General features: G+C 46.0%; 1 protein-coding gene across 1 annotated transcript in view; it reads left to right on the top strand.

Moving 5' to 3' along the window:
- The window catches only part of LOC129849354 (solute carrier family 41 member 1), a 35368-nt gene that overhangs the window by 15338 nt on the left and 4582 nt on the right, over positions 1-15448 (top strand). Inside the window, exons 3-5 of the mRNA XM_055916266.1 lie at positions 5436-5543; positions 13516-13587; positions 14024-14168. Coding sequence (XP_055772241.1) covers positions 5436-5543; positions 13516-13587; positions 14024-14168 — 325 coding nt within the window. The remainder of the gene's footprint in view (positions 1-5435; positions 5544-13515; positions 13588-14023; positions 14169-15448) is intronic.

Here is a 15448-nt window from a genome sequence, read left to right on the forward strand (position 1 = left end):
TGACTGTCCACAGAGTTCGCAGAACTGGGGCTGGTCATTGGGGAGTGAGGGGGTTGTTGGCTGGGCTCCACTGTTCCATTGGAGACAACAACATATATCACAGCTGGAGAAGAGAGTAGAGAGAGGAGGAGAGGGTAAAAGGTGGGTAAGGAAAGGAAAAGGGGGTTTATGGAAGAGAGGCAGAGAGAGAGAGAAGTGGGTTGGGGAAGATAGAGAGATTGGGGAAAGGATTGTGGGTAGATAGGAAGGGAACGAGAGAGTGAATTGGGTTAGAGGGTAGAAATGACAGGGGGGGGTCTAGGGGCACTAGGGGAATCAGAGCTGGGGTGGCAGAGTGCCAGGAGGTAGGGTGGTGGGGTCCCTGCGGAGTCGGCTGCTTTAAAGAGCCCAGGCTGCTGACAGACAGAGAGCAGCAGTGTTAACCTCCCACTGGGCACAGACAGTTCAACATCTATTTTGGATTTACAAAATAGATGTTCAACTAACATGAATTCAATGTGAAATCAACCAAAAATTGCACCGTATCATTGGATTTAGGTTAAAAGTTGGTTGAAAAACATTTCCCTTAGGTTGATGACTTTTGGCAAATTCAATCAGATTTCACATCAAATTATTTTGTTAATAAATACATGGAAACAACATTGATTCAACCAGTTTTTTCCCAGTGGGCTATTACCTCCACCCAGAATGAAGCCCTGTTATCTCTCACATACTGTAGGGATCTGTAGGCTGGATAAAGTCATCTAGGTATTATTCCTCTCCTCTTTTCTACTCTCCATTCTCTCTTCTCTTCTTCTCTATTCTCTCCTCCCCTCCTCCTCTCCATTCTCTCTTCTCTTCTTCTCTATTCTCTCCTCCCCTCCTCCTCTCCATTCTCTCTTCTCTCCTCCCTCCTTCTTTCCTCTCCTCCTCTCCATTCTCTCCTCTCCTTTCTCTGACAGCCTCTCAGTATTGATTAAGCTGTGGGCTGGCTGGGCTGAGCTGTAAGTGCTGGGGCCAGTGGGACTGGCTCTAAATATCAGCACTTTCTCTGTTGATGGATCAATGTTCAGCCTCAACCTTATACCCCCGTCCCAGCCTTCTAGGTTAACCCAGCCCATCCCTAGCTATTTACCCCAAACCCATCCTCATACCCCATATCCCAACAGCCGGTTGTGATGCAGCCTGGATTCAAACCAGGGTGTCTGTAATGACACCTCTAGCACTGAGATGCAGTGCCTTAGACCACTGCGCCACTCGGGAGCACAAAATCATTAGTTCAGGGACTCATAGAGACCATCTCAAGGGCTGGAAAACAGCCAAAGTGGGGGCCAAAGTGGGCCAGTAATCAACTCCAGTACCACAGAGTCATCCACTGTGAATTTCCATTTGATTCTATAACACCTTAGCTGCGTGAGCACATGCATTTGTGTGTATGATTTATTTATTTTCACAAGCCTAAATTACCTTTCAGATTGACACTGAACAAAAATATAATGCAACATGTAAAGTGTTGGTCCCATGTTTCAGGGTGTTGAGGAGTATTTCTGCCCTTTTGTGGGGGGAACACTCATTCTGATTGGTAGGGCCTGGCTCCCCAGTCAGTGGGCCTGGCTGCCAAGTGGGTGGGCCTATGCCCTCCAAGGCCCACCCATAGCCTCACCCCTGCCCAGTCATTTGAAATCCATAGATTAGGGCCTCATTTATTTATTTCAATTGACTGATTTCCTAATATGAACTGTAACTCAGTAAAATCTTTGAAATTGTTGCATGTTTTGTTTATATTTTTGTTCAGTATAGCTGCTCTTGCTCCTGGCTGACTCTGCCTCAAGTTGTTCGCTGTGGAAAGGTAGGGTAATTGGCACAGAATCAGAGAGTATTTGTGCTGAGGCAGAGGTAGCAGGCAGATGGAGGGTTACAGTAAAACACTGTGGGTTGCAAGTACTGTATGAAAGGTGATAATAAAATGTCCTCTTGTCCACTGTTGTTCAGGACAGCGGAGAGAGAGAGGCTGGTGGAGAGAGAGCTAGAGAGAGAGAGGCTGGTGGAGAGAGAGCTAGAGAGAGAGAGGCTGGTGGAGAGAGAGCTAGAGAGAGAGAGGCTGGTGGAGAGAGAGCTAGAGAGAGAGAGGCTGGTGGAGAGAGCTAGAGAGAGAGAGGCTGGTGGAGAGAGAGCTAGAGAGAGAGAGGCTGGTGGAGAGAGAGCTAGAGAGAGAGAGGCTGGTGGAGAGAGAGCTAGAGAGAGAGAGGCTGGTGGAGAGAGCTAGAGAGAGAGAGGCTGGTGGAGAGAGAGCTAGAGAGAGAGAGGCTGGTGGAGAGAGAGCTAGAGAGAGAGAGGCTGGTGGAGAGAGAGCTAGAGAGAGAGAGGCTGGTGGAGAGAGAGCTAGAGAGAGAGAGGCTGGTGGAGAGAGAGCTAGAGAGAGAGAGGCTGGTGGAGAGAGAGCTAGAGAGAGAGAGGCTGGTGGAGAGAGAGCTAGAGAGAGAGAGGCTGGTGGAGAGAGAGCTAGAGAGAGAGAGGCTGGTGGAGAGAGAGCTAGAGAGAGAGAGGCTGGTGGAGAGAGAGCTAGAGAGAGAGAGGCTGGTGGAGAGAGAGCTAGAGAGAGAGAGGCTGGTGGAGAGAGAGCTAGAGAGAGAGAGGCTGGTGGAGAGAGAGCTAGAGAGAGAGAGGCTGGTGGAGAGAGCTAGAGAGAGAGAGGCTGGTGGAGAGAGAGCTAGAGAGAGAGAGGCTGGTGGAGAGAGAGCTAGAGAGAGAGAGGCTGGTGGAGAGAGAGCTAGAGAGAGAGAGGCTGGTGGAGAGAGCTAGAGAGAGAGAGGCTGGTGGAGAGAGAGCTAGAGAGAGAGAGGCTGGTGGAGAGAGAGCTAGAGAGAGAGAGGCTGGTGGAGAGAGAGCTAGAGAGAGAGAGGCTGGTGGAGAGAGAGCTAGAGAGAGAGAGGCTGGTGGAGAGAGAGCTAGAGAGAGAGAGGCTGGTGGAGAGAGAGCTAGAGAGAGAGAGGCTGGTGGAGAGAGAGCTAGAGAGAGAGAGGCTGGTGGAGAGAGAGCTAGAGAGAGAGAGGCTGGTGGAGAGAGAGCTAGAGAGAGAGAGGCTGGTGGAGAGAGAGCTAGAGAGAGAGAGGCTGGTGGAGAGAGAGCTAGAGAGAGAGAGGCTGGTGGAGAGAGAGCTAGAGAGAGAGAGGCTGGTGGAGAGAGAGCTAGAGAGAGAGAGGCTGGTGGAGAGAGCGAGAGAGAGAGAAGGCGCGGGTGGAGGTTGCGAGAAGAGAGGGCGAGATAAGTGGCAGAAAGAGGGTGGTGAATTGTTGCAGTGTGAGGTCAAAATGACCTTGCTCCTCTCCAGAGTGAATAAGATCATCTGATCCCAACACGGTCTCGACAAATAGAATATTACTAAGATGAGACAGAGATCAGGTTTCAGATTGAATCAATATCAAACTCAATATCAGCAAGACATTGTCGACCTCAGCAGTGGCCAGTGTGATACGCTGTTGGGTTTGTAGTATAATGGGATATTGTAGCATGAAAATTCAGTGATAACTGCATCACGATAACTGTTTTATCACAATTCGAAATCAGACTTTATACTACTTTATAGCTCAGTAAAGGTTATTTTGTTGTGTAGGTGATGTGTTGTATTGTGCAGTAGTGGTGCGTGGGTAAATTCACTGGGGAAGCCAAGCCAGGAAAAAAGCCACATTGCAACCTGTTGTGATAACTGCATTGTTTGGGCAATTAACCCATTTGTTCATACGCCTCTGTCATATACAGTACAATAAGGCAGAGACAACAAACAGACAACAGTCACACAGTGGCGGAATAAATTCAACCACACGTACGTTGTTTCATCACGAAACCGGAGAGCAACATCCGTCCGGTGAAGTTCACAATAGGAAGTATTCCGTCTAACAAACAGTGGTCAAGCAAGTTAATGTTTCTGACAGTTTACTAAACAATTACTGATTTAGAACCACGGAGAGTTACAGCAAGTCAGCACAAAGACAACTGGAGCACTTCCTCTGCTATTCCAGAATCATCCCCACTGGGCAAAAACGGTTTGAATGAACAATGTTTCCACACCATTTAAACAACAAACATCTATGTGATGACGTTGAATCAACGTGGGAAACTGATTTGTTTTGCAGAAAGTCATCAACGTGAGGGCTTCTTTTTATCACCCAACTTTTAAATCCAATTACATTTGTGCCCAGTGGGTTTCAACTTAAACGTAACCAAATCAACTAGGCTATATATAAGTATCCTAATACAGTGAAAACAAACTTTTTATTTTATTTATACCCCCTTTTCATAGTATCCAATTGTTAGTAGTTACTATCTTGTCTCATCACTACAACTCCTGTACGGGCTCGGGAGAGACGAAAGTCGAAAGCCATGCGTCCTCCGAAACACAACCCATCCAAGCCGCACTGCTTCTTAACACAGCGCGCATCCAACCCAGAAGCCAGCCGCACCAATGTGTCAGAGGAAACACCATGCATCTGGCAACCTGGTTAGCGCACACTGCACCCGGCCCGCCACAGGAGTCACTAGTGCACGATGAGACAAGGATATCCCTACTGGCCAAACCCTCTCTAAACCAGACGACACTAGGCCAATTGTGCGTCACTCCATGGACCTCCCGGTCATGGCCATCTGCGATAGAGCCTGGGCTCGAACCCAGAGTCTCTGGTGGCACAGCTAGCACTGCGATGCAGTGCCCTAGACCACTGCGCCACCCTGGAGGCTGTGAATATAAACTTAAACACACCAAAGACAATTTAGTCCAATCAACATGACACAATATCACGTGGCTGCGGTACTGATTTTCTGTATGTGTGGGGGAAAAAGTTTTTAAAAACATGTTGTTGACTCTACTTGTAGACTGGATGAACTCCAAAGCAATTGTCCTCTCTTTTATGTTGCCAAAACAGTCTATGACTGTCAAACAATAGTACACACTTTTAGTTTAGACTAGGCTAGCTGGACTAGGCTAGCTAGACTAGGCTAGCTGGCTAAAACATTTGCCAGGCGCCTAACTTCCTCGATTGGGCATTAATGAACCAGCTAAGTTAGCTGCGCCAGGACCACCCACAGTTGAGTTCAGCTCAACACTGATTGGATAATTATTTTATATATTTTTTATGAATGAAGGTCAAATGCTTGCTGGAATCAATTAATCAAATGCTACGGTGGCAACATGTCATACTATTTTTGTCCAGACAGCATCATATACTTGGGCTACACATACTGAGACAGTGGGGCGCTGTTTCCCTTGCTCGGATGAATTCTCTGGTGAGAATTGAAGGAAAATGATGAATACACAGAGAGACTAAAGAGAAGTTGTTATATAATAAAAATTGTTTTAATGATCACATTTTTGGGGAAGCCTGGCTTCCCTTGGCATCCATGAATACACACCTGGTATTGTGTTGTGTGTAGTTGTGTAACTGTGTGTTGTTGTGTTGCAGCACTGGACGGTGTTTACGGAGGTGACAGAGGTCTTCATCCTGGTCCCGGCGCTGCTGGGATTAAAGGGCAACCTGGAGATGACATTGGCCTCCAGACTGTCAACAGCAGTGAGTGTGTTTTGTTGTGGTCTCTACATTTGGCAACCATTGTGTTGCTATAGTGTTTGGATTAATCAGGAGCAGCAGAGTGTAACACTAGAAACCATAACATTATCATAATGTTCTTGTCAGATTAATCAGACCCACTGGTTTTAACAATACAGTTAAATGACACAAATAGAATGACACAAATATTAATTTTCACGAAGTTTGCTGCTTCAGTGTCTTTAGATATTTTTGTCAGATGTTACTACGGAATACTGAAGTATAATTACAAGCATTTCATAAGTGTCAAAGGCTTTTAATGACAATTACATGAAGTTGATGCAAAGAGTCAATATTTGCAGTGTTGACCCTTCTTTTATAAGACCTCTGCAATCCGCCCTGGCATGCTGTCAATTAACTTCTGGGCCACATCCTGACTGATGGCAGACCATTCTTGCATAATCAATGCTTGGAGTTTGTCAGAATTTGTGGGGTTTTGTTTGTCCACCCGCCTCTTGAGGATTGACCACAAGTTCTCAATGGGATTAAGGTCTGGGGAGTTTCCTGGCCATGGACCCAAAATATCAATGTTTTGTTCCCCGAGCCACTTAGTTATCACTTTTGCCTTATAGCAAGGTGCTCCATTATGCTGGAAAAGGCATTGTTCATCACCAAACTGTTCCTGGATGGTTGGGAGAAGTTGCTCTCGGAGGATGTGTTGGTACCATTCTTTATTCATGGCTGTGTTCTTAGGCAAAATTGTGAGTGAGACCACTCCCTTGGCTGAGAAGCAACCCCACACATGAATAGTCTCAGGATGCTTTACTGTTGGCATGACACAGGACTGATGGTAGCGCTCACCTTGTCTTCTCCGAACAAGCTTTTTTCTGGATGCCACAAACAATCGGAAAGGTGATTCATCAGAGAAACTGACTTTACCTCAGTCCTCAGCAGTCCAATCCCTGTACCTTTTGCAGAATATCAGTCTGTCCCTGATGTTTTTCCTGGAGAGAAGTGGCTTCTTTGCTGCCCTTCTTGACACCAGGCCATCCTCCAAAAGTCTTCACCTCACTGTGCGTGCCGATGCACTCACACCTGCCTGCTGCCATTCCTGAGCAAGCTCTATACTGGTGGTGCCCCGATCCCGCAGCTGAATCAACTTTAGGAGATGGTCTTGGCGCTTGCTGGACTTTCTTGGTCGCCCTGAAGCCTTCTTCATAACAATTGAACCGCTCTCCTTGAAGTTCTTGATGATCCGATAAATTGTTGATTTAGGTGCAATCTTACTGGCAGCAATATCCTTGCCTGTGAAGCCCTTTTTGTGCAAAGCAATGATGACGGCACATGTTTCCTTGCAGGTAACATGATTGACAGAGGAAGAACAATGATTCCAAGCACCACCCTCCTTTTGAAGCTTCCAGTCTGTTATTCGAACTCAATCTGCATGACACTCACACCTGTGTTAACGAGAGAATCACTGACATGATGTCAGTTGGTCCTTTTGTGGCAGGGCTGAAATGCAGTGGAATTTGCGGGGGGGGGGGTTCAGTTCATTTGCATGGCAAAGAGGGACTTTGCAATTCATTTCAATTCATCTGATCACTCTCCATAACATTCAGGAGTATATGCAAATTGCCATCATACAAACTGAGGCAGCAGACTTTGTGAAAATAAATATGTGTCATTCTCAAAACTTTTGGCCACGACTGTAGAGTGTTTGACTAGCAGGGGCCTGCAGGTGGGCTACAGGTGAACAAGCACTAATCACGTGTCTTAACGAGACAGGGGTTCACGCTCACCTCAGTGTCTGAAAGAGCTTGTCTTTGTTGTCATGGAAACATAATGAATTGTTCCATTCTGTTTGATGTATCTAGAACCCCATGGAAAACAAAATAATGCTCAGTGGTGACTAGATTCCCAAAGGGTTTTTACTCATTCAGGGAAACATTTTTTTTTTTTATCACTCACTTGGAATCTCTCAATTGATTGGTCAACAGTCAAAAGTCAGAGGTCATGATTGCTAAATCCTATTTATCTTGGGTTGTGACCTGACCTCAAGCCAACATTCCACTCCCCTGGTCTACTGATCCAACACCGCTATCTGATCCAGCGTCAACCTGCCCTAGGTGTATGGGAGTGTGTTTGAGTTTGGTGTACTTTTCCACTAATCAGTTTGGACACCTGTTGACCTGTCTCCTCTCCAGACGTAACAACGTCTGAAGGATTGTGTGGGAAAATATTTTCAGAAAGGCTGAATATCTCACACATACACCTTATCAACAACAACACTTACCAACCAAGTGTTGTTTGCATTTTCTCGCTAGACTTCAGTCAGTTGAGTTTTGTACTGTATGTGTCTGGTTTTGTAAGACATTTGACTGGCTAACTAACCCTAACAGATCCCAGCTTTCCTGTTATTTCTCTGGTTTAAACTGATTTCTCTGACTTTGCTCAAAGTTTAACCAAAGCCCTGGGTCTGTTGTACCTGACACCAGGCAAGTGTTTCAATCTCTATTAGGCTTTTAGCTCATGAGCTAACACTCAGCTAACAACACCATTAGAACAACACAACACTATTGTCCATTGTAGGCAGCAAGCAGAGGGGTCATTGGGACACTGGTGTTGTTAACAGGAGGCGCTAGCTAGCCTAGCCTCCTACCCCTAGAGCTATGTGGTGCTAAATGCAAAATAGTCCACTGCTGCTCTTAAGTACACCAATCCACACATTCCTTCCATTGGCTTGTGGGAAAACAGGCTGACAAACACAGCAGAATGTGATAAGCTTTTCAAGTTCTTTCCTGTCCTGATTATTAAAGACATGCACCGGAACTTTGGCGACTAGTGAGTCTTTTTTAACCCTCCTGCTTTGGACTGGATGTGTCAATGTGTAGTTCATACATGCATAATCTATGTGCAGAATTCCTGTTTTATGTCAATTAGCCACAAAATCCCTAGTTTGAAAGCGACTGTTTACTGGAAGCTGTACAGCGCCATTTCCCCTACATTTCCCCCACGTAGGCCAGCCCCCTAGCAATTGAAGTTCCAGCCAATGAGGTTCAGCCCATCTGCATTTGAGTGACAGCTAGCAAGATGCACAAACAGTTGAGTGAGAGAGAGAGAGCAATGATGTGGTGCACATATCTGCACATATACAGTATGACGTAGTACGCAATTTTGGGGGACCACTTTTAGCTTGTGAACGCTACTTTCAGAACTACTGGCTAGAAAGTACACAAAAGTACCAGAGAATCTCTTGTGTTTCAGGTGAATTGAGTATAGAGCTCATTATAGGGTTGCTTAAGAAATCATGTCCCCCCCATACGTTTATTGATATTACTGTGGTGGGTATACGTATCCCGTTCCAGGATGGGAAGCTTCTCCATAAATCCTATTTATCTTGGGTTGTGACCTGACCTCAAGCCAACATTCCACTCCCCTGCTCTACTGATCCAACACCGCTATCTGATCCAGCGTCAACCTGCCCTAGGTGTATGGGAGTGTGTTTGAGTTTGGTGTACTTTTCCACTAATCAGTTTGGACACCTGTTGACCTGTCTCCTCTCCAGACGTAACAACGTCTGAAGGATTGTGTCAATGGGAAAATATTTTCAGAAAGGCTGAATATCTCACACATACACCTTATCAACAACAACACTTACCAACCAAGTGTTGTTTGCATTTTCTCATTAGACTTCAGTCAGTTGAGTTTTGTACTGTATGTGTCTGGTTTTGTAAGACATTTGACTGGCTAACTAACCCTAACAGATCCCAGCTTTCCTGTTATTTCTCTGGTTTAAACTGATTTCTCTGACTTTGCTCAAAGTTTAACCAAAGCCCTGGGTCTGTTGTACCTGACACCAGGCAAGTGTTTCAATCTCTATTAGGCTCTTAGCTCATGAGCTAACACTCAGCTAACAACACCATTAGAACAACACAACACTATTGTCCATTGTAGGCAGCAAGCAGAGGGGTCATTGGGACACTGGTGTTGTTAACAGGAGGCGCTAGCTAGCCTAGCCTCCTACCCCTGGAGCTATGTGGTGCTAAATGCGAATTAGTCCACTGCTGCTCTTAAGTACACCAATCCACACATTCCTTCCATTGGCTTGTGGGAAAACAAGCTGACAAACACAGCAGAATGTGATAAGCTTTTCAAGTTCTTTCCTGTCCTGATTATTAAAGACATGCACCGGATCTTTGGCGACTAGTGAGTCTTTTTTAACCCTCCTGCTTTGGACTGGATGTGTCAATGTGTAGTTCATACATGCATAATCTATGAGCAGAATTCCTGTTTTATGTCAATTAGCCACAAAATCCCTAGTTTGAAAGGGACTGTTTACTGGAAGCTGTACAGCGCCATTTCCCCTACATTTCCCCCACGTAGGCCAGCCCCCTAGCAATTGAAGTTCCAGCCAATGAGGTTCAGCCCATCTGCATTTGAGTGACAGCTAGCAAGATGCACAAACAGTTGAGTGAGAGAGAGAGAGAGCAATGATGTGATGCATATATCTGCACATATACAGTATGACGTAGTATGCAATTCATTATAGGGTTGCTTAAGAAATCATGGCCCCCCCCATATGTTTATTGATATTACTGTGGTGGGCATACGTACCCCGTTCCAGGATGAGAAGCTTCTCCATTGCGTTTCCTGGCTGTTTCTTTGCTGAGGCTGTTTCTTTGCTGAGGCTTGATGACAAGAGAGCTTAGTGTGTATTGTGTGGCAGGTGACCTGAGTATGTAATGTGTATGGTATGATATACTCCCCGTTCGCCCAGAGCTATTATTTTTCTTTTAGGATCTTGGCTGGCCACGGTGGGCCACGTTTCTTTCCATGGCATTACTAATTATCAGCAGATTAAGCCCACTGTAAGTTTCCTAATGCACTTATCAAAGAAAAAAGAACTGCCAGGGGCTAAGGCAGAATGCCATACACATGACCACGCTTCTCCCTGAATTGCTTGTTATTTTGGTCTGCTGTAACTTGTAATCTCTGTTTAAAGAATAGGAGAGGAAATTAGGCTAGTATAATTCTCTCTTTCTTTCTTTCTTTCTGTCTCTCTTTCTGCCCCTCTATCTCGCTCCCTCTCTCTTTTTCCTTCTTACAAACATTTGTTTTTGTAACTCTCTATGATCCTTGTTTGTGACCCTAATTGACTATAAGTATTGGAATAATCATATTTAGTGAATGACTGCAGGCAGGCATAATCGCATTAGCTACCACATAGTGTTGAGAGCCAGCTTACTGCATCATGTCATCTGTTTGTCTTTTTTTACATAGCTGCTTAATCAATGCAAGGATTAGTGGAAGAGAGGAAGGAAGGAGACATGGGTTTCAAAAACAGCTGCTGACTCAGTCTTCCTCTTAACTCTCTGCCACACACACACACTCGGATACTCACAGGCACACACACATACTGCCATGCTGATACTGAGGCAGAGTTTCTGTAACTGAATCAGGGTCACATGAGTGGCAGTAGTGTTTAGTACTAGTCCCATATGTGTGTTCACATTGGGAACAGAAGCTCAAGCTGAGACCTAGATGCCAATGTGGTCTGGCTCTCAGCCAATTTCTCCATTCAAACCTTCCCCTCTCTCTCTCTCTCTCTCTCTCTCTTTCATCTCTCGCTCCCCCTCGCTCTCTCTCTCTCTTTCATCTCTCGCTCCCCTCTCTCTCTCTCTCTCTCTCTCTCTCTCTTTCTCTCTCTATCTCTATACTCACTTTCACTCTCACTCTCGCTCTCTGCTCTCTCATTCAAACATGTTCTTTTCTCTCCTTCCAAAGCATTCTCTCTGTTTTTGGCAGTCATGTGGCTAGTCACTAGAGCTTGATGTAGTGTTGGGAGTGGGGGGGGGAGATACTCAGCATTTCACCCTGTTTGAATACTTAGAAAAAGCATCCTTCCTTCTGCCTTTCAGAGAAGTAGCCTAATCACAGATCTAATATGATATTCATTAATTTGCATAGCTCATCCAGTTGTATGTATAGTTGTGTAACAAGTCTGTAAAGAGCATCTACAGTAACGATCACTTTTTCATCATGTCATCTTTTTTCCTACATAGCTGGGTAATCAATGGAAGGATCAGTGAACGAGAGGAAGTAGAGGGAGATGGGTTTCAAACACAGCCACTGACTCAGTCTTCCACAATCAGCTCTCTGCTACACACACACCTGTCCTGCTACACACACACCTGTCCTGCTACACACACACCTGTCCTGCTACACACACACCTGTCCTGCTACACACACACCTGTCCTGCTACACAAACACCTGTCCTGCTACACACACACCTGTCCTGCTACACACACACCTGTACTGCTACACAAACACCTGTCATGCTACACACACACCTGTCCTGCTACACACACACCTGTCCTGCTACAACTCTAAGTGCCTTTTCCCCCACACATTAAGCCTAGTCTTGGACGGAGAAGTATTTTCATTTGAGATCCTCCATTAATAATGCTTCTTAGTCCAATCTTAGGAGCTAGGGTTAAGGTTAGGTTTTTGGGTTAGGGTTAAGGTTAGGGTTAGGGTAAGAGTATGGGTTAGGTTTAGGGTTAGGGGTTGGGTAAAATAGGATTTTGAATGGGACTGAATTGTGTGTCCCCACAAGGTTAGCTGTACAAGTGTGTGTGTGTGTGTGTGTGTGTGTGTGTGTGTGTGTGTGTGTGTGTGTGTGTGTGTGTGTGTGTGTGTGTGTGTGTGTGTGTGTGTGTGTGTGTGTGTGTGTGTGTAGAGAGAGAGATGAGATAATTGGAGTCGGCCACAGGGTGAAGGGGTCAGAACTCCAGAGCTCCTTTGTCCAGAGAACTGACCCCTGATTGTTCTGACAGAAGCCAGGGCCAATGGCACAGCGCGCACACACACACACACACACACACACACACACACACACACACACACACACACACACACACACACACACACACACACTAAAGCATACACATTGACACACACACATACTCAAACACACACGTGTTCATGTACACGTTCACACTCAGTCGAACACATTCTACGTTTTTGAAACATCATGATTCTGGTTACCTTTCCTGGATTCAAACCGTGGCCAGTCAGATGGTAGTGTGGTCGTGGACTCATGGTCTCCTGTGTTATAGTTGTGTTATGGTTGTGTTGTGGTCGTGGTCGTGGACTCATGGTCTCCTGTGTTATAGTTGTGTTATGGTTGTGTTGTGGTCGTGGACTCATGGTCTCCTGTGTTATAGTTGTGTTATGGTTGTGTTGTGGTCGTGGTCGTGGACTCATGGTCTCCTGTGTTATAGTTGTGTTATGGTTGTGTTGTGGTCGTGGACTCATGCTCTCCTGTGTTATAGTTGTGTTATGGTTGTGTTGTGGTCGTGGACTCATGGTGTCATGGTCTCCTGTGTTATAGTTGTGTTATGGTTGTGTTGTGGTTGTGTTATGGTTGTGTTGTGGTTGTGGACTCATGGTCTCCTGTGTTATAGTTGTGTTATAGTTGTGTTGTGGTTGTGGGCTCATGGTCTCATGGTCTCCTGTGTTATAGTCGTGTTATGGTTGTGTTGTGGTCGTGATCGTGGACTCATGGTCTCCTGTGTTATAGTTGTGTTATAGTTGTGTTGTGGTTGTGGGCTCATGGTCTCCTGTGTTATAGTCGTGTTATAGTTGTGTTGTGGTTGTGGGCTCATGGTCTCCTGTGTTATAGTCGTGTTATAGTTGTGTTGTGGTTGTGGGCTCATTGTCTCCTGTGTTATAGCTGTGTTATGGTTGTGTTGTGGTCATGGTCTCTTATGGTCTCCTGTGTTATAGTTGTGTTGTGGTTGTGTTATAGTTGTGTTGTGGTCGTGTTATGGTTGTGTTGTGGTCATGGTCTCTTATGGTCTCCTGTGTTATAGTTGTGTTGTGGTTGTGTTATAGTTGTGTTGTGGTCGTGTTATGGTTGTGTTGTGGTTGTGTTATAGTTGTGTTCTGGTCGTGGTCTCTTATGGTCTTCTGTGTGTGTGTCTCTCTGTGCAGGCTAATGTTGGTCAGATGGACTCAGCCAAGGACATGTGGAAGATGATCGTTGGAAACCTCGCCCTCATCCAGGTACAAAATACTCTGGAACATCCCACAACACCTGGATGGAACACTGGGGAACACAGAACAACATTCAACATATTCCCAAACAAAACAGGTCACAGATATAAAACAAAATATGCCCTATCATTGTGTTACCATATATGGACAGTGTCAGATGTAAAAGTGCTGAATCTGTGGTTCATGGAACCCCTCAACCCCAGACTTTGGATCCCCGACAGTCACACAACCTGCTAGATGGATCACTGCGTGCTGGGTCAGCTCACCAGGGGGTTACAGGAAACTGACACACACACACACACACACACACACACACACACACACACACACACACACACACACACACACACACACACACACACACACACACACACACACACACACACACACACACACGTGCAGTACAGTTTACAGTAACCCTTCCCTCCCTTTCTCTGCCTCCTAGGTCCAGGCCACAGTAGTAGGGTTCCTGGCATCCATCGCAGCAGTGATCTTTGGCTGGATCCCAGAGGGGAACTTTAGACTGGGACATGCTATCTTGCTGTGTGCCTCCAGTGTGGCTACCGCATTCATCGCCTCTCTGATACTAGGTACCACTAGGAGGATAGGAGACAATAATCAATAATACTGATTCACTTTTTTCATACTCTAATTATTCATATGCACATGGTAACCCTAGATACGATTTGACAGCGGAAAATTGATAATATCAACTCAGCAAAAAAAGAAACATCCTCTCACTGTCAACTGCATATATTATCAGCAAACTTAACATGTTTAAATATTTGTATGAACATAACAAGATTCAACAACTGAGACAAACTGAACAAGTTCCACAGACATGTGACTAACAAAAACTGAATAATGAGTCCCTGAACAAAGGGTGGGTTAAAATCAAAAGTAACAGTCAGTATCTGGTGTGGCCACCAGCTGCATTAAGTACTGCAGTGCATCTCCTCCTCATGGACTGCACCAGATTTGCCAGTTTTTGCTGTGAGATGTTACCCCACTATTCCACCAAGGCACCTGCAAGTTCCCGGACATTTCTAGGGGGAATGGCCCTAGCCCTCACCCTCCGATCCAACAGGTCCCAGACATGCTCAATGGGATTGAGATCCGGGCTCTTCGCTGGCCATGGCAGAACACTGACATTCCTGTCTTGCAGGAAATCACGCAAAGAACGAGCAGAATAGCTGGTGGCATTGTCATGCTGGAGGGCCATGTTAGAATGAGCCTGCAGTAAGGGTACCACATGAGGGAGGAGGATGTCTTCCATGTAACGTACAGCGTTGCGATTGCCTGCAATGACAACAAGCTCAGTCCGATGATGCTGTGAAACACCGCCCCAGACCATGACGGACCCTCCACCTCCAAATCGATCCCACGCCAGAGTACAGGCCTCGGTATAACGCTCAATCCGACCATCACCCCTGGTGAGACAGAACCGCAACTCGTCAGTGAAGAGCACTTTTTGCCAGTCCTGTCTGGTCCAGCAACGGTGGGTTTGTACCCATAGGCGACGTTGTTGCCGGTAATGTCTGGTGAGGACCTGCCTTACAACAGGCCTACAAGCCCTCAGTCCAGCCTCTCTCAGCCTATTGCAGACCGTCTGAGCACTGATGGAGGGATTGTGCGTTCCTGGTGTAACTCAGGCAGTTGCTGTTGCCATCCTGTACATGTCCCGCAGGTGTGATGTTCAGATGTACCGATCCTGTGCAGGTGTTGTTACACGTGGTCTGCCACTGCGAGGACGATCAGCTGTTCGTCCTGTCTCCCTGTAGCGCTGTGTTAGGCGTCTCACAGTACGGACATTGCAATTTATTGCCCTGGCCACATCTGCAGTCCTCATGCCTCCTTGCAGCATGCTAAG

This window comes from Salvelinus fontinalis, chromosome 3 (assembly GCF_029448725.1).
Source record: "Salvelinus fontinalis isolate EN_2023a chromosome 3, ASM2944872v1, whole genome shotgun sequence".
In the NCBI taxonomy this organism is placed as follows: domain Eukaryota; kingdom Metazoa; phylum Chordata; class Actinopteri; order Salmoniformes; family Salmonidae; genus Salvelinus; species Salvelinus fontinalis.